The following is a 20,459-nucleotide window of genomic DNA, read 5'->3' on the forward strand; positions in this document are numbered from 1 at the left end:
CTGTTTAAAAAATGACCGAAGGACTTGAATAGAATTTTCTTCAAAGAAGATTTACAGATGGCCAATACGCACATGAAAAGATGCTCAACATCACTAATTACTAGGGAAATGCAAATCAAAACCATAATGAGGCTGGGTGCCGTGGCTCACACTTCTAATCCCAGCATTTTGGGAGGATGAGGTGGGAAAATCCTTTGAGCTCAGGAGTTTGAGATCAGCCTAGGCAACATAGGGAGACCCTGTCTTTGAAATAATAAGAAGAATATATGACTTCATAGCCATCATTCAAGGTGGGCAATATTAAAAGATCAGAAAAATACTGCATTGACGAGGATGTGGAGAAATTGTGGGTAACCCTTGTGCACTGTTGGTGGAAATGTAAAATGGTGCAGCCATTGTGGAAAGCAGTAAAAAGAGTTCTCAAAAACTTTAAAGTAGAATTACTACTATATGATTCAGCAATCCCACTTCTGAGTATATATCCATAAGAATTCAAAGTGAGATTCTGAGGAAATATTTACATACCCTCATTCATCTCAGCATTATTTATATTTGCCAAGAGCTAGACGCATCCCACATGTCCATTGTTAGACAAGTGAATAAAGAAAATGTGGTATATACATACAATGGAATGTTATGTGGTATTAATATCCTAATATTCTCAAGGTATATCCATGTTGTAGCATGTGACAGGATGCTACAACATGGATAAACGTTGAGGATATTAGGCTAAGTGAGTAGTCATAAAAGGACAAAGACCCTGTCTTTGAAATAATAATAATAATATGATTCCACTCATATGAATTAGCTAAAGCAGTCAAAAAATAGAAACAGAAAGTAGAAAAGCGTTTACCAAGGGCTAGGAGGAGTGGGGAGGAGGAATTAGTGTTTAGTGAGTATACAGCTTTAGTGTTGCGGCAAGATGAAAAAGTTCTAGAAATCTATTGCATAACAATATGAATATACTTAACACCACTGAACTGTACACTTAAAATGATTAAGATGGTTTATTTCACTTAACACAATGTCTTCCAGTTCTACTGGTGTTGCTGCAAATGACAGGATTTCATTCCTTTTTATGGCTGAATAGTATTCCATCGTGTATAGATACCACATTTTCTTTATTCATTCATTTGTTGTTGGATGCCTAGACTGATTCCATATCTCAGCTATTGTGAGTAGTGCTGCAATATATATGAGGGTGCAAATGTCTCTTACGTATTGATTTTCCTTCCTTTGGATAAATGAATGAAACTGCAAGACATTATGTTAAGTGAAATAAGCCAAGAGAAAGTTAAACATTGCATGTTCTCATTTACATGTGGAAGCCAGAAAAAGCTGATCTCAAAGAAATAAAACGTAGAACAGAGGATATTAGAGGCTGGGAAGCATAGGGGAAAGGGAGAGATTTATTAAGTGACACAAAATTATAGCTAGGTAGGAGGAATACGTATTAGTGTTCTATACCACTGTAGGATGACTATAGTTAACAATAAAATATTATATAGTTTTAGATAGCTAGAAGAAGGATATTGAATTTTCCCAACACAAAGAAATGATGTTTGAGATGATGGATCTGCCAATTACCCTGATGTGATTACTATACCTTATATGTATTGAAACATCACTATGTACCTCGTAAATATGTACAATTATTATTATCAGTTAAAAGCTACATTAAATAGTCCTGATAGCTGAATGCCTGAGCTGAAAATTACATGTTCATCTTATACACTCAGAAAAAAAATGATAAAGATGGTAAATTTTATATTATGTGTTTTTTTTTACCGCAATAAATACCACAACCCTATAGAAAAGTTGAACTAGAAACATGAACAGGTAATTCACTGAAAAAGAAATTCAAAATGCTCTAAGGCAATGGAAAGATGCTCACCTCTTCTCAAAATAAGAAAAATGCAAATTTAAACCACAGCAAGATACCATTTTCCACTCTCAAATTGGCAAAAATCCCAAAGTTTGACAATATACTTTGTTTGAGAGGGTGTGGGGGAAAAGGCATTCTTGTACATTTTTGGTAGAAATACAAAATAGTGCCACAACCACTATAGAAAGGAATTTGGCAACATATAGAAAAATTATATATGGACTTACTTTTGATTTGGCGATATTACTTCTAGGAATCTATCCTAAAGATACACTGGCAAAAAAGAAAAGCAAAGAGAAACATGCACCAAGCTATTTGTTATAGTCTACTTAATATGGCAAATGTAAAAAAACAACCCAAATGTCTATCCATATGGGACTGGTAAAATAAATGATAGTTTGTTATACGATGAATATACAATTATAAAATGATCCCTAAACTATACTAAGTAAAAAAGCGAGTGAGAAAAGTGTGAATTATATGTTACTTCTTACATCAAAAGGGCAGACAATATATATGCCTACATGCACCCACACATATTTTAATATTTGCATTTATTTAAAAATGGAAGGATAATCCATAAAACAAAGGAAGCAATGAAAAACAGCAAGAGGCTTATCTGAACGACTAAGGTACCAACATGAAGGGGACTTCACTGTCCAAATATGGAAACAAATTTGAGAATCACTAGCTGTAGTAGATTAAAATACATAAAAAATGCTTAAGAGCATAAATTCATAATCATAGTTTTTTTAAAAGAAATCCTAATAGTTACATTAGCAGAATGTTGAAATTCAACTCAATAATTTGCAAATCTATAGATAGAAGGAAATAATTAAATGTTTATCTTTTTATTACATATACTATACCTCAATGTAACTAGCTGATGAGGAGATACCTGTCTTTATGAAACTATTTCAGCTAGTAAAAGAGGAAGAAATGTAGAATATGATCACCTTGCAATCCTCAATAAAATATTGGATTTGGGCAAAAATCATCAATGAATGCTAACTCTGCAAAAACAGACATTATGCCTCTTAATTAAAGTACATAATGCCACCTATGAAGAAATTTGACCAAAATAAAATCTGAATCTGCAAGTATCTAGGTCTATTAGAAAATTTACAGGAAATACAGAGGGAAAGCACTATGCGGATGCAATTCACAAAATCCCGACTATGGGAAATGCTCTAAGAAATGTTAAGATTTCTTTTTAAAAAATAATAAATTAGGGGCCGGGCGTGGTGGCTCACGCCTGTAATCCCAGTACTTTGGGAGGCTGAGGCGGACAGATCACGAGGTCAGGAGATCGAGACCATCCTGGCTAACATGGTGAAACCCCGTCTCTACTAAAAATACAAAAAATTAGCCAGGCGTGGTGGCGGGCGCCTGTAGTCCCAGCTACTCGGGAGGCTGAGGCAGGTGAATGGCGTGAACCTGGGAGTCGGAGCTTGCAGTGAGCGGAGATCGCACCACTGCACTCCAGCCTGGACGACAGAGAGAGGCTCCGTCTCAAATAATAATAATAATAATAATAATAATAATAATAAATTAAATAGAGATAGAGATGCATGGGGAATAGATAGATAGATAGATAAATAGATAGATAGATAGATAGATAGATAGATAGATAGATAGATAGTTTCTGGGCATATTTGGCATTTGGAATGTTTAAACCTTTTTTGGATTTGATTTGAACAAACTATAAAACAAAAAAAAACAAATTTCAAAAAGGAAACAATCAGGGAGATTTTAACAGTGACTAGATATTTGATGGTGTTAAGAAATTTTCTTCCTCCACAACCACATATGTGGGTGTGTGTGACAGAGAGAGAGAGATTGATAATGACATTGTGGTTATGTTTTTCAAATGGAATTTAACTTTTATGTATGCATACACCTACATAATATATTACATATAAATAAATATAACAAAATACAAGAATAAGAAATGCTATAATATTTAGTTTTTGCTTGACAATTACCCGGGTGAGAAGAAGAAAAAGTGAGTGAAGATGAGTTGATAATTGCTGAAGCTCGGAGCTACCTAGGTGAGGTTCATGTATAGTCTTTATCTACTTTTGTTTATGCTTAAGATATTCCATTATTAAAACTTTTTCAACCAGGGAAAAAAGGAAGATGGGGAGAAGAGGAATCTCTACCTCTCAACTTTTCATTGGGTCTAAATCTTGCCATTAGAATCCCATTGCAAAGAAGCAGTCTTAATTTTTACTTAAAAATATTCTTCCAGACCATTGCTTTATCAAGGGTAATATCTGACACAATTTTCAAATTCTGAGTTGAAAGAGAAGTTATAAAGAATCAAAGAGAAAGGAGATCTGTCAAGAAAACAATATAAACCCAGAAATTAATGTAATGCATAATTTACTTACGTTTTTCTGACTGATAAATTAGGTTGTAGTATATCATATGAAGAGTTATCACAGCCATAAGCATAGACATAAAAGGAATAAGTAAAACAAGGGCCCAGGCCTGTGAGTGCTGGATGTAAGATATTCCCAGAAACACAATAGTTGCATTTAGGTTCATGAGCCAATAAAACCTGGGGTATACAGACAGACAAAAATAAAAATACCATTGAATTGCTTTAGATAACTATTGCTAATTTTAATGCTTCTAATCAAATGTAAACTACCAAATGATGGCATGTTAACTGAACCCAATTTTGCAAATATTGTTTATCAGATTTCTTAACAAGTATATAAACATCAGCCCTGACTTACCAGTTTCATTATCTTTGTTTTATCCTTGTTTAGAATCGATATAGAAAGAAGGTGCTCTCTTTCATCTAAATCAGAGGTTGGCAAAATTTTTCTATAAAGGGCTGAATAGACAGTAAACATTTTAGGCTTTGCAGACCATACAGTCTCTGTAGCACTGTGGTGCTAAGGAAGCTATAGACAACACTTAATCATTCAGATACCCCTAATGAAACTGGAAGGATTAAAAAGTTAATCCTTCCTGTATATTCCAGTTTTCAAAGTATAGGAAAACACAAATACTCAGAAATATCTGGGGTATACTTAGAATAGCATGTAACTGAAGAAGTGAGTAACATTTGAATAAAACTTTCCATTTTTCTTCCCAATGATTAGTATCACAGAGAGGTACCTACCCCAGTAGTCTGGTTTGCAAGTTCTGGGAAAATCATCTCTACCTCTCAACCTTTCACTGGGTATAAATCTTGCCATTAGAATCCCATTGCAAAGAAGAGATCTTAACTTTTACTTAAAAAAATGACGTAAAATTAAATACAATAAAATTTACTCATTTACATATATAACATATATATATTAGTTTTTTTAAGTGTTTCAGTTGTGCAAGCCTTAGTACACTTACACTATCATTAAAATTTAAAGGGCTTATGTGATTAGATGAGACCCACCCAGTATAATCTGGGCTCTGATCAACTCAAATCAACTGATGAGAAACCCCAATTATCTCTGCAAAATCATTTCACCTTTGCCATATAACATAATTAGGGGAGTGATATCCCATAATCTTTCCCATATTCTATTGGTTAGAATCGGGTTACAGGTTGTGCCTGCACTCAGGGGGATGGGTCCAAACAAGTGTGGTCCACTGGGGGTCATCCTGGGGCATGTCTGCCACATCTTCTTTTTCTTTTTTTTTTTTTTTTTTTGCGACAAAGTCTTACTCTGTCACCCAGGCTGGAATGCAGTGGTGCAATCATGGTTCACTGCAGCTTTGACCTCCCAGGCTGAAGCAATCCTACTGCCTCAGCTTCTCTCAAGTAGCTGGGACCACAAGCACGCACTACCATACCTGGTTTTTTTTTTTTTTTTTAATTTTTAGTAGAGATGAGGTCTCACTGTGTTGCCCAGGCTGCACATCTGATTCCTCTCTCCTCTCCTCTCCTCTCCTCTCCTCTCCTCTCCTCTCCTCTCCTCTCCTCTCCTCTCCCCTCCCCTCCCCTTCCCTCCCCTTTTCTTTTTCCTTTCCTTCATTCTTTCCCTCCCTCACTCCCTCCCTCTCTTCTCTCCTTCCTTCCTTCCTTGTTCCTTCCTTCTTTCCTTCCTTCCTCCCTCCCTCCCCCACTTCCTCCCTCCTTCCTTCCCTTATTTCCCTCTATTTCCTCTAAGTAAAAGGAGAAGTACAGACAACAGGTAGAACTGGCTATGGAAAGGGAATATTGAAGGTTTGAGAAGAAAGAAAATGTTTAGAAGTTGTAATCTGAAGGAGAAGGAGAGAAATTGGGCATCATATACTTGCTAGGCAATGATAAGGAACCAGTGTGGTGGTCATGAACTTAATGCGATCATAGTATAATTTTGCATTTTTCTCAGACTTGTTGCTGTGTGAGTACAATAATGGAATATGTGGAGAGTTGAATTTTAACTAAGATTATTTCCTCCATCACACAGGAGAGTATGACAAAGTAAGCTGGGGGGATGGGGAGGGAGAAATAATTGAAGACATGGAATATTATTGCTAATTAATTGGAGACTAGCCTTGCTGCATACTTTCTGGTTGAGAGTGGAGGCTCAACTCCCTGCTGTACCCAGCTGACACCGCCCAGGGGGGTAAATTAGAGCACTTCCAGTTTCTGCTGGGCAGGAGATCCAAGACAAGCTCCTCACTTGGCCTCAGCAACATCACCCGACTTGGGAATCAGAGTGTTCCTGTGTGATTCTCCAAGTGTTTATGTAAAATATTAAGTCTTGCTCATGTCTGCTGAAACTATTAGGCCAGGAATGTGCAGGGGAGGCAGTGTTTTTAATAGTGTTTGGCTAGAGAAGGACAGATATTGTCAAAAATATTTTCTCCTGTATTAGTCTACCTTTTCCCTAATACTTTGTGTAAGGGGAGTAGGACTTTTTTTGGAGCTGCCCATTACTTGCCACACCTCGGCTCTTACCCATCTGTACCTGGTTCCAGGTTCTAGGTTTCTCCATAGCCCCACTGATAACAAAAAGAAAACCCAGGAAATTCATTATTGTCCTTCCTCAAGTTCAAAGGCCCCTAGGAAGAGACTGTCTTCTTTCCACCTTTTGGAATCTCCCTACATTCCTTTGTTGTGTTAAGTTTGGGTTTTTTCAATGTAAGAAGTACTTGGGAGAAATAGGGCTCTTCTCATATTGGCTAATACTGGAAATCCTCTTATTTTTTTTTTATCAGGTAGTTTCTTTTCCTATCATTGATTTGTCAAAGGTCTTCATATATTTTGGATGCATGTCATCTGTCAGATACATTTTCTACAAATGTTTTCTTATAATATGGGGTTTTCCTTTTCATTTTCTCAATGATATCTTTTGATAAGAAAAAGTTTAAAATTTTAATAGATTTTAGTCTATCAATTTTTATCTTTATTGGTTCATACTTTTTGTGTAAAGAATACTTTCTAAACCTAAGTCACAAGTATTTTCCCGTTTTTTTTTTAAATCACTTTTATGGATTTTGATCTCATATAAAGTTAATAATCTAATTTGAATTAATTTTTAGTAGAGTGTCATGGGGTAATTATTTCCTATATGGATATTCAGTTATTACAATACCATTTATTGAGAAGATGATCTTTTCCTCAGTGATCTTTTGACACTTTCGTTGAAAATCAATTGACCATACAAATGTAGGTGTATTTTCTGACTCTCAGTTCTGTTCCACTAATCTATCCTTATGCCAATACCATACTGTCTTGGTTACTGTTACTTTCTTTTCTCTTGTTTTTTTTTTTAAAGAGCTTTATTGAGATATAAATGAGATGCAGTAAACTGCATATATTTGAAGTGTGCAATTTTATGTTTTGGATATGTATGTACACACAAAATAATTACCACATTCAAGATAACAAACATATCCATTGCTTCTAAAGCTCAGTCACATCCCTTTGTCATCCTTCCTCTTACCCCTTCTCATTTCCCCTTCCTCATCTCCAGGAAACCACTGATCTTTTTTCTGCCACTATAAATTAGTTTGCAATTCATAGATTTAAAAAAAAAATTAAATTATCTGTATTTTTTAATCTGGCTTCTTTCACTTAGCATAATTATTTTGAGATTCATCCATGTTAGTATATTTATCTGTACCCATTCCTGTCTGTTGCCAAGTACTATTCCATTATGTAAATGTACTACTGTTTGTTTATGCATTTATCTGTTAATAGACTTTTTCAGCTTATTGCTATTACAAATAATGCTGTTAAGAACATTCATGTACAAGCCTTTGAACAGACATAGACATTAATTTCTCTTGGTTAAAACCTAGGAGTGTAATGGCTGGGTGATATGATAGATGTATATTTAATATTTTAAGAAAATATCAAATAGTTTTTAAGTAGTTGTAACATTTTTACATTATCACAAAATGTGTATGAGAGTTCTAATCTCTTCATATCCCTGCCAAAACTTGGTATAGTACATGTGTACTGGTATATCATTGTGCTTTTATTTTGCATTTCCCTAATGACTAATGATATTGAGCATCTTTTCATGTGCTTATTGACCATCTGCATATCTTCTTTGGTGAAATTTCTGTCCTTATGTATTCTGGCTATAAGTCCTTTCTCAATTATGTGATTTGTAAGTATTTTCTCCCAGTCTGTGGCTTGTCTTTTCATTCTATTAAAAGTGTCTTTTGAAAAGCAGAAATTCTTAATTGTGATGAAGTCCTATTATAATTTTTTTTCATGGATCGTCCTTTTAGAATTGTTTCTCAGAAATCATTGCCTAAAGTGAGGTCAGAAAACTTTTCTCCCTCTCTTTCAGAGAAGAAATCTGAACTTGGAGAACTGGAATGACTCATCCAAATTCACACAGCTGTGTTGCTTGTAGAGCCATGAGCAGAAGCCATCATCCTGGTACAGGGCTAATTGGGCTAAATATCCTGTTAATACTACTTTCTGCATCTTTGCAGTTATCAATTTCATGACACTATCATTTTCTTGTTAATCCAGCCTTTAACATTTGAAATTACCTTTCATTCCTCTCATTCCTCTCATCACATTTTATATATCAATCATTAACTGTAAATGTTGTCCTGCCTCTTCAGACTGGTAGTCCAAAGACATGAGTTAGAGTCATAAAATCTGAAAATCACATGGTCTGTGATCTTCTACTCTCTGGAATTTTAAAAATTGGAATCACACCCTCTAAACAAGGTTTTTTGTTAAGAATTTTAGTGAAGAACATTAAATGAAGAACATGGATTATAACTACATGGTGCTAAGCGAATGTCATCATCAAATGTTCATTTCTCTCCAACCCTGATTTCAGGAACAAAAAAAGCAGTGAAGTTGGAACATAGTGAGTGATATGGTTTAGCTCTCTGTCCCCATCCAAATCTCAACTTGTAGCTCTCATAATTCCCACATGTTGTGGGAGGGACCCAATTGGAGATGATTGAATCATGGGGGCGGGTCTTTTCTGTGATGCTCTCGTGATAGCGAATGGGTCTAACAGGATATGATGGTTTTAAAAATGGGAGTTTCTCTGCACAGCTCCCTCTTTGCCTGCTGCCATCTATATAAGATGTGACTTGCTCCTCCTTGCCTTCTCCCATGATTGTGAGGTCTCTCCAGCCATGTGTAACTGTAAGTCCAGTTAAACCTCTTTCTTTTGTAAATTGCCCAGTCTCAGGTATGTCTTTATCAGCAGTGTGAAAGCAGAATAATACAGTAAATTGGTACCAGTAGCATGGGGCACTGCTGAAAAGATACCTGCAAATCTCAAGTGACTTTGGAACTGGGTAACAGGCAGAGGATGGAACATTTTGGAGGGCTCAGAAGACAGGAAAATGTGGGAAAGTTTGGAATGCCCTGGAGACTTGTTGAATGGCTTTGACCAAAATGCTAATAATGACATGGACAATGAAATCCAGGTTGAGGTGGTCTCAGATGGAGATGAGACACTTGGAAACTGGAACAAAGGTGACTCTTGTTATGTTTTAGCAGAGACTGGTACCATTTTGCCCCTGCCCTAGAGATTTGTGGAACTTTGAACATGAGAGAGATGATTTAGGGCATCTGGCAGAAAAAATTTCTAAGCAGCAAAGCATTCAAGCGGTGACTTGGGTGCTGTTAAGGGCATTCAGTTTTATAAGGGAAGCAGAGCATAAAAGTTCAGAAAATTTGCAGCCTGACAATGCAATAGAAAAGAAAATCCCATTTTCTGAGGAGAAATTCAAGCCCACTGCAGAAATTTGCATAAGTAACAAGAAACCAAATGTTAATCCCCAAGACAATGGGGAAAATGTCTCTCCAGGGCATGTCAGAGGTCTTCATGGCAACCCCTCCCATCACAGGCCCAGAGTTCTAAGAGGCGAAAATGGTTTTGTGGGCCAGGCCTAGGGTCCCTGTGCTGTGTGTAGTCTAGGGACTTGGTGCCCTGTGTCCCAGCTGCTCCAGCCATAACTAAAAGGGGCCAAGGTACAGCTCAGGCTGCTGTTTCAGAGGATGGAAACCCCAAGCCTTGGCAGCTTCCATGTGTTGTTGAGCCTGTGGGTGCACAGAGGTCAAGAACTGAGGTTTGGGAACCTCCACCTAGGTTTCAGAAGATGTATGGAAACACCTGGATGTCCAGGCAGAAGTTTGCTGCAGGGGCAGGGCCCTCTTGGACAACCTCTGCTGGGGCAGTGTGGAACAGAAATGTGGGATCAGAGCACCCACACAGAGTTCCTACTGGGGCACTGCCTAGTGGAGCTGTGAGAAGAGAACCACTGGCCTCCAGACCCCAGAATGGTAGATCCACTGACAGCTTGCACCGTGTGCCTGGAAAAGCAGCAGACACTGGAAGCCAGCCCGTGAAGGCAGCTGGGAGGGAAGCAGTACCCTGCAAAGCCACAGGGGCAGAGCTGCTGAAGACCATGGGAACCCACCTCTTGCATTAGCATGACCTAAATGTGAGACATGGAGTCAAAGGAGATCATTTTGGAGGTTTAAGATTTGACTGCCCTGCTGCATTTTGGACTTCCATTGGGCCTGTAGCCCCTTTGTTTTGGCTAATTTCTCCCATTTGGAATGGCTGTATTTACCCAATACCTGTACCCCCATTATATCTAGGAAGTAACTAAATTGTTTTCAATTTTACAGGCTCATAGATGGAAGGGACTTGCTTTGTCTCAGATGAGACTTTGGACTGTGGACTTTTGAGTTAATGCTGAAATGAGTTGATACTTTGGGGGACTGTTGGGAAGGCATGATTGGTTTTGAAATGTGAGGATATGAGATTTGGGAGGGGCCAGAGGCAGAATGATATTATTTGGCTCTGTGTCCCCATCCAAATTTCATCTTGTAACTCCCATATTTTCCACATGTTGTGGGAGGGACCAGGTGGGAGATGATAGAATCATGGGGGCACGTCTTTCCCATGCTGTTCTCGTGATAGTGAATAGGTCTTACAAGATCTGATGGTTTTAAAAAGGGGAGTTTCTCTGCACAAGCTCTCTCTTCGCTTGCTGCCATCTGCGTAAGACATGATTTGCTCCTCCTTGCCTTCCACCATGATTATGAGGCTTCTCCAGCCACATGGAACTGTAAGTCAAATTAAACCTCTTTCTTTTGTAAATTTCCTAATCTTGGGTATGTCTTTATCAGCAGCATGAAAGTGGACTAATACAGTGATTAAGGGATGAAATATTAGAAGAAAAGATAAAGCAGGAAGTGTGGTCCAGGTCATTTAGGGCCTTGAAGTTCATGGCAAGAAGTTTGGGTTTTATTTTCAGTGCATTGGGAAGTCATTTGAAGGGAATTGAGCAGGGGTCTCATATGATCTTGTTTTCAGTGGAAAGATTATTGTGTCAGCTTCATGAATTGCAGATGTGGCAAGGTAGGGAGAAAATCACAGCTATTGTAGCAAGGTATGGAGAAAATCACAGCTATTGTAAGTCTGGATGAGAGCTAAGAGCAAACTGGGCCATGGTGGTAGCAAAGGAAAGAGATAGAAGTGGATAGATATGTGATATGTGTTTGGAAAGAAGATGTGTCAAGTTGAGCTAGTCTCCTCACTGTCCCAGCAACAGACCTACTCATGTTTGTCTCAACTTGTCCTATTTCTTGGCTTGCCCTGTCTCACTTTCAAAGTCCTATATTCAGTCTCTTTTCCTTCATTAAATACTTTCTTGAATATTCTGCTTGTTCTCTTCTGTAAACTTTTTTTTTTTGAGACATTATCTCACTCTGTTGACTAGGCTGGAGTACAGTAGCATGACCTTGACTCACTGCAGCCTTGATCTCTTGGGCTCAAGTGATCCTCTTGCCTCAGCCTCCCAAGTAGCTGGCACCACAGGTGCACACCACCATGCCTAGCTAATTTTTTTTTTTGTATTTTTTGTAGAGATGGGGTTTTGCCATTTTGCCCGGGCTGGTCTTGAACTCCTGAGCTCAAGCAATCCACCCGCTTTGGCCTCCCAAAGTGCTGGGACTAGAAACATGAGCCACTACACCCAGCTTCTTCTCTGAACTTCTAAAGCAAATACTCTTTCTTCAATTATTTCATTTTTGTCAGTTTTGCTTTTCATTTATAGATTGTGAAGCTCCTTGATGATAAGATTTTATTCTTTATTTCTTTATCTCCATGAGACCTAGCACAGTACTAGGTTCAAAATAAATGGACATTAAATAACAGATTAATAATATGGCATCTCATAAAAATCAATTAATCAAACAAACACAACATAAAAAAACTAAAACCTCTCAATAATTGGCCTAGAAAGTAATAGAACATGGAATGTGACCACGTTGAGCAAACTGATTTACTGTGATCCACTAAATGTATTTATCATAAGGTAGGTGAGGTACAAAAAGTTATAATTTTCTAGGACAACTGGGTGGAGTCCCTAGGCTCAGCCACATGTTGTCCTTTCTTGCTGCTGCAAGCTGTACACTTGACTTGTGGCTGTAGCAACACAGAGAATCTGGAGCCAAAAGCACTGTTACAGTGCTTTCAGTCTTTAGGAAACTCTTTTTAAAATGTTAAGCATTGTTGAGAAAATCTCAGAGAACACTGTGTGGCTCTTCAGTATACCACATGGTGATGTAAACTGCATTGCTCTAAAGAGGGTCAAGGAAAATTACAACTATTCCAAGGCTTAAATCTTGTGAAATGTAGTTAGAAACCAAAAATTATAGTACTGAATATCTATGTCTAGGAAGAGATTTTACATGAGGTACTAAATGTATTTTAACAAATGCCACCCAACATATTTGATTGTGTAATTTTCTGAAAGAATTACCTAGTACAGTCATGTTTTATATATGTCTTTGTTGATCCATGGACAGGACAAGCCATGGATAATTGAGGATGAAATTGTATATGTATCATCTATAAAAAAAAGAAATAAAAACCCACAGTCTTCGAACTTACCATTAAGACTCCTTTCATCTCGTAGCTCACTAGCAAACTGAATTTATAAAGCACCTCTCACACAAAAAGTCAGAGAGCAAAGCACTAAAGCAAAACAAATACCAGTGATTAAGGAAAATTGAAAGCAGCAGTAAAAATATGTTTCTTTAGCCTACTTTTAAATACAGACTGGGAACTGCAAATAATTGGGAGTATATATAAGTGGTAATTTTTTTGTCTTCATGATTGCATGGTATTGAATACAAATGAGAAAAATTGTTGCTGCAAAACTCAGCAATCCTTATGAGATTATTTTAAACATTCACTTAATTAATTTAGTAACAAATTTAAATTACTCAAATATTTTGTCATTTCTTAGACTGGCCAGTTTTGGCTTCGTGTTTACTTTTGGTGATTTGAAGAGAAATTATTTAAATGGTCTTTCCTAATCTGAGACAGTATCAAAGAAAGAAGGCAAATTTTCTGTAAGTTTCAGGTCTTCATAGCATTAGTGTACCATTTAAATATTCCAGAGAAAGTATTTTATTCTACATTGATCAATGTTCAGATAATTTTCCAGGGGATTTGTGACTCTTCAATGGGATAAAACTGAACTGTTTAGAGGAGTCAGTGAAATAAAATACTTGGGCACCGATTTCATGGTGGATGGCTGTTGTCAATCATTGCTTCTTTTAGCATAACCATTGGCCACTGAAGTACTTCAAAGAATATTCTGGCAGCCAAATATTTGGAGAAAGAAGGGGAAAATAGAAACTTTAGAGTTCCTTTTTATCTGTAAATACGTATTTTTTTTCCAGCAGAGCTGTTAAAGACAGTTTAATAAAATATTGATTTTGGTAACTAGACATTAGGATTGAAGAAGTTAAGTTTTTAATTTAAAAATTTGGGGGACTGCTTTACTCTCTCTCCCAAGCTCTCCCTACCTCTCTTACTCTTTAACCTGTTTCATTCCCTTTCTGTCCTTTCCCATTCCCTCTCCCTCCTTTCCCATTCCCTCATTCTTTTGCCAACAACCCCCGCCCACCCCCCACCTTTTTTTTTTTTTTTTTTTTTTTTTTGAGATAGGGTCTCACTCTGTCACCCAGGCTAGACTGGTGCAGGGTGTTCATAGCTCACTGTAATCTCAGCCTCCTGAGCTCAAGCGATTCTTCTGCTTCAGCCTCTGAAGTACATGCGACTACAGGTTCACCCCACCATGCCTGGGTAATTAAAAAAAAATGTTTTTTTGGTAGAGATGGGGTTACTCAGGCTTGTCTCGAACCCCTGGCCTTGAGTGATCCTCCTGCCTAGGCCTGCCAGAGCCCAGGGATTCAGGTGTGAGTCACTGTGCCTGGCCAACACCCAAATTTTAACAGTTGTCCTGACTCATGTACCTTTCAAGCTTAAAAGAGAACATGCGCCCGGCTCCGTGGCTCACGCCTGTAATCCTAGCACTTTGGAGGCCAACGTGGGCAGATTGCCTGAGCTCAGGGATTTGAGACCAGCCTGGACAACATGGTGAAACCCCATCTCTACTAAAACGCAAAAAAATTAGCTGGTGTGGTGGTATGCACCTGTAGTCCCAGCTACTTGGGAGGCTGAGGCAGGAGAATTGCTTGAACCCGGGAGATGGAAGTTGCAGTGAGCTCAGATTGCAAAGGTAAAGAAGGAAGTGCTTGTTGTTATTAGGGTGAGAGGGTAGCATTTGTTAAACTTGGCTAGAGCCAGTGCAAATAGAATTTGGGAAGGTCTGATGATTTTTTCATAGCTATTTACAAGCTACTACTCCTCAGCATGCAACTCAAAGGACATTTTGAGTATTAATAAGATTATTTCATGAACTGCTTTGATTTTGTTTGCTGAAATGTACCTTATACATTACGATTTTACGATTGAAGAATATATGTAGATTTATATTTTTTTCTCTCTCTTTTCAGAATTATGTTGAATTTCTCAATCAGGTAGATTTCTAAATGTGAGATAATTGCTATAAAATTGTCAGAAAGTTCCAAAGCAGTCTGAAACACAGTAGTGGGTTCAATCAATGATTAGTTTCATTTCTTTTCAAAGGCATCACTAGATTTTCCTTATGGCTCTGGAATTGTTTTCAAACTTTGTTCTTCTGAATCACCTGAAGTACTTGATATGGTAGGAATATTTCTGTCCCCTCAAATTTCATATGTTGAAATCTTAACTTGGTATTAGGTGTTATACCTCCTATAACAATGGTATTAGGGAGTGGTGTATTTGGGAGGTGGGGCTTTTGATCATGGGGTGGAGCCCTTCTGAATGGGATTAGTTCCTTTATAAAAGAGACCTCCGAGAGCTCCTTTGCCCCTTCCACTATGTGAAGACACAGTGAGAAGCCAGCAGTCTTACAGCCAGGAAGAGAACCCTCACCAGAACCCTGATCTCAGAATTCTGGCCTCCAGAGCTGTGAAAAATAAATTTCTACTATTTATAAGCCAGCCAATCTCTGCTGATTTGTTATTGCAAACTGAATAGACTAAGACAGTACTTATTTAAAATATGCATTTCCCACCTGTCCTCCCAGAAAATTCTGATCCAGGAGGTTCGAGGTGGGACCTGGGAAACATTTTCAACAAGGTTCTCAAGTGATAATTAAAATGAGCAACTCTGCGTTGGAACAGTGGTTCTCAACTCTAACTGGGCAGCTTTAAAAAATCCTGGTCCCTGGGTCCTACCTCTAACCAATGTAATCAGAATCTTTGGTGGCAGGACCCAGGCATTTGTACTTTTTAAAAAAGAATCCTCAGGTGGCTTTAATATGCACCTAGGATTGACAATCATTGTTCTCAATGTTCTTGTGAATATTAAAATAGATTCTGGAAAAATGCTGTGGGATAATACATTTTTACCTCTAGTGCTTCCCTAAGATAAAATATATTTAATTTGAGTAAGTGTTAAAATCAGAATATTTCAGATACCATGTAGAGTCAATTTGAGTACCAGATAGTCAACATTTCTGGGGTGAAATAAGTCAGTCTCTAGACTTTCTTCAAGAACTTTACCAATATTCTATTTGGGCTTTTAATCATGTATATGATTCACCCTAGTAACCCCTTAGCAACAGACTGTGATATGCAGATAGGATGCAAATTATCAGGTGAAGAAAGTAGAGAAATGCAGAAGCAAGATTTGAGGTTAATTGTGGTAGAATTTAAAATTGTGGCCAGGAACAGACTTCGTTATCCTCCTTCTTTTTGCTTCCAGAAAAGAATCTGCACAGGTGTATTTACCTAGGTGATCTCCAGTATGGCGATTCTTAATTGTCCATCTCAGCTTTTGGAATATGTGGAAAGCCAGGCTCTGATCTGGATAATGACACAAGGATGTTGGCAGATTATTATGTCTCTTGATTTCAGGGAGTTTAGCTTTATTTTTGTAGTGAGGTGCATTAGTTGAGGAAGATCCAGTACCAGATGGTAATGTTGGCTGGGAGTGGTTTTCTCACCTACATTTGGCAGCTTTACTCGGAAGTGGTGCTTTCAGTGCCTGAGACTTCCAGTCTATGCTACTTAACATGATCATTGGGAAGCTTTAGGTGGTATAGAAGCAATGACACATCTCATTAAAGGTCCCATAACTATGAACATCTGACATCTGTGCTGCAAATAGGACTGAATAAAGCCTTCAAGTGGTTACAGATTCAAGGGGTATGTTGTTTTTTAAAGGCACGGCTGAAATTTGTTATATTTACCAGTCTTGTAATTTCTAGAGGCATTTTTGACTGGAAGACATAGATTACACATTAATAAACTGCTCCTTTCAAAGATGACCTCCTCCTAAATGGGTTCCCTCTTTCCCAGCATTTAGACAATGGTTTCAGCTGATGGCTTATCCATGATTTAGCAATAATCATAACAATAGCTATCATAATTTGAATACCTATAATATGCTAGGATACTTTATATACAAGTGATACAATAGCTCTCCAAGATATTCCCACTTTGTGGATGAGGAACCTGGGGCTCTGAGGAATTAAGGAACTTGCCAAAGACCATAAAACTCCTAAGTGACAGAGCCAGGATTCTGCCAGCTGTCTGGTTGCCCAGTGGAGTCTCTGTCCATCTTGTCACCAGCCCCCGCACTGTGTACAGGAATGGAATCAGCATTCATTGCTATAAACTGCAGTAAGGTAAGTGAACATTCATAAAAGTTGGCCTGTAGTTTAGTATTTAAACTGGAAAAATAAAAAAAGGCAAGACAACCAGATTCAGCCTTCAAGGATCTTACCATCCAGTTCTTTTATCACATTAAAAAATAACAGCCTGATTCTTTGTACACATTTCTAGATGCTTTAAATTTTTAAAATAGTGAGCTGTTTAGTGAAATCAGAAAATAATTTTTAAAAATCTAAATATGTTCATCCTAAATTTGGCCTGGTTCCTTACAGCTGCAGAAATTCATTTTCACCCCATTCCCCATCCCCCTTCCTGAAGCCCTAAAGCACAAACCCAGTGGGAGTCCCCTCTGTTTCCCAAAGGAAATATTTCATTCATATAATGTCTCCTTTGTAATCAACACTGAGAAATGTCACTTTGATTAAACACAACTCTGAATGACTAAGACCACAGTACAATAAATTCTCCAGAGCTATCTTTCAGAACAACTGATTGCTCTCCAGTCTTAATCCTCCAGAGTCTTATTTAATCAAAATGATGTTGCTAATTAAGGATTAAAACCTCCGAATAGAATAAAAAAGAAGGATTTTTCTTTCTCCTTTGGGCAGGTCAAGGAGGCAGAATTTGCTGCAAGGAAGTAAAGAGTCCCTTCTACCTTTGGTAAGACTGCATTGTTCTCTGACATTAGGACTTAATCCAAAATAGGGCTGAGTGCTTTGTAATATTAATATAATTGGAGAAAGAAAAAAGGGGAGCAGGAGAAAGAAAAAGAAAGAGAGAGAAAAGAGGAACTGCCTCGGATAGCTACATATGCCTATATATATACACATATAGACACTATTTACTCTAAAAATGGACAATGTAGCTCACATCTGTTTGACATCCACTGATAGATAGATAACAAAGAATAACAAAGAAGTTTTATACTAAATTCTTAACTACCCTCCCTTAAGATCCATATATTAATTTGTTTTCTTGAATTTGTATTTGGTAATATAAATTGTTTCCTTAAAAAACACAAAAACCGACGAACTTCATAAGAATTCGTTGGGAGAGACAAAGATTCACAGGAAGGCTGTTTGATTTTCATGGAATATAAACTCTTTTAGGTGTTGGGAGCGAACTGGGTGAGAAACAGAGATGCTGGGTGATGCTTTAACAAATTGCAAAATACTTCTTTCATCTTTGCATCTTCTCTCTACATTGGCCTAGAAATTTATAATCTCTGCCAAATTAGTCTATTACAATACAGACATACTAACAGCTACCATTTTTTGATCACTTACTATGTGCCAAGTTCTTTGCCAGCAATACACATGGTGTTACCTCTAATAAAACTGGAGAAGAGGAGGTATTACCCCCCTTCAGAAATGAATAAACCGAAGTAGAGAATAAATGACTAAGTCAAGGTCAGTCAGCTTGTGTTAAGCAGAGTCCAGACTTCCACCCAGGTCTCTTTGGTTCCAAAGCCACGTTCTATTCTGCAGGACAAGGCACTTCAAATCTTTTTACCTGGAGGATAAATGTATCCGCGTGTGTTGGGAAGGTGCTGGTGAGCTGTACTGGTCTGCGTGAGACTTAGAAGCTCCTGTGATTACTGACTGAATCATCATTACAGATTCATCACATCATCACTTAGCCCAATTCATCACAAAGACTGAGCAACTACTACCCAAATGGAATCAGAAAGTAAACAGTGAGAATGGTCATAAGCCTCTTTTCTCTCCTAGCCAGTGCTACTTACCAGTTAAAAAAAGACATCGTTTTTTGTGATCCATACTCCTGAAGGCCAAAAGCACCCAGTGGACAGACGATGGCTCTTACGCCTCCAATGCCAAGGCAAATGGTCAGCAGTGCTACATAAAACAGCCTGTGCTGCTCTGTTTTTGGTATGTTGTTAACTGCATGGTAAGTGCCCAGATAGAAATCTTCCAAGGGAAAAGCCACCACAGATAACAAAGCAGTGCCTGTAGGTGGAGAAAAAGAGTAAATGTAGCATAGAACAAACAATTGGATCACCAAATCACATTTTAAACAGGGTTTTTCTCTGACAGTGGCATCATTTTGTGATTGTCTTATCCAAACATCTATGGTAGTCATTGCAATTTCAGGGATAGCCTGATGTTTTCCAATTGTAAAAATTTCCTTCAATATGCGTCTTAACTAATCCGGAGTTTTAGGTTTTTTTTTTCTCCTCAAGCTTGAACTATGTTTTCTCTCAGAATGTATGAGCAAATCATGTTTATTTTGCCAAAATTAAAATAACTCAGGAAAGCAGTGTATAAAAAATGAAGCTGTTAGTATTCCCACCCCCAGAGAAAACCACTGTTAATAAAGGTTATTTGTTCTTAGTCAATCGAGTGACAGAAAACACCATGATCTCACACATCTCAGAAGCTTATTACCTAAAAGCTTTTAAGAAGAACATTATCATAGTTAGAGGAGAACACAGCCTTTTTTTTTTTCTTTCCTACTTCTGTTTCTCCTTGTAATGTCTTTCTTATTTCTCTTATTTCTCACACAGCTGGATGGAGCCTTCTTTGCCACAAACAGAGTTGAGAAGGCTGGGGACAGAGGAGTGTGAGTGGAAGGAGAGGGGACCTAAAGTGACAAAAGAAGGTCGAGTATCTTTCTCTCTTCCACCTTGCAGGGACCACACTTGATGACTTTCCTTGTCTAATAAAAATTACTATACAATTCCATGCTTTTGCTAAGCTCTTTATATTTTGCAAAGCATGCTCATGGACTATATTGTTTCATCTTGGAAAAACTTTGTGATGTGAGTGGATAGATTTTCTTATTCAATTTTTTTTTAAAGAAATAGGTTCAGTGAGATTAAGTGGCTTGCCCAATGTTATAAAGTAACCCAGTTGTTATCTCCCTCTTCTTGGACCTCCTACCATCAAGTAGTCAAATAAATTTTTTTTTTTTTTTGGAAATAGCATTCCCCCCCATCAGATTACAAAAGTAATACATTCTTACTTCAGAAAATTTGAAAAATAGAGGAAAGCACTCAGAATAATACAAAAGGCCCATAATCTCATGACTCAGAGATCATCTTTACATATATAATTTTTTTATAAAATAAAATATTTTATAAATATTTATATT

General features: G+C 37.6%; 2 protein-coding genes across 2 annotated transcripts in view; one reads left to right on the forward strand and one right to left on the reverse strand.

The window, feature by feature from the left end:
* The window catches only part of SLC15A5 (solute carrier family 15 member 5), an 89,044-nt gene that overhangs the window by 64,808 nt on the left and 3,777 nt on the right, over positions 1-20,459 (reverse strand). The window contains exons 2-3 of the mRNA XM_055358740.1: positions 19,093-19,315; positions 4,279-4,448 (exon numbers count right to left, since the gene is read on the reverse strand). Coding sequence (XP_055214715.1) covers positions 4,279-4,448; positions 19,093-19,315 — 393 coding nt within the window. The remainder of the gene's footprint in view (positions 1-4,278; positions 4,449-19,092; positions 19,316-20,459) is intronic.
* The window catches only part of MGST1 (microsomal glutathione S-transferase 1), a 115,747-nt gene continuing 113,249 nt past the window's right edge, over positions 17,962-20,459 (forward strand). Inside the window, exons 1-3 of the mRNA XM_063693831.1 lie at positions 17,962-18,008; positions 19,079-19,237; positions 19,873-19,967. The gene's annotated coding sequence lies outside the window, so the exon portion shown is untranslated. The remainder of the gene's footprint in view (positions 18,009-19,078; positions 19,238-19,872; positions 19,968-20,459) is intronic.

Source organism: Gorilla gorilla, chromosome 10 (genome assembly GCF_029281585.2).
Source record: "Gorilla gorilla gorilla isolate KB3781 chromosome 10, NHGRI_mGorGor1-v2.1_pri, whole genome shotgun sequence".
In the NCBI taxonomy this organism is placed as follows: Eukaryota; Metazoa; Chordata; class Mammalia; order Primates; family Hominidae; genus Gorilla; species Gorilla gorilla.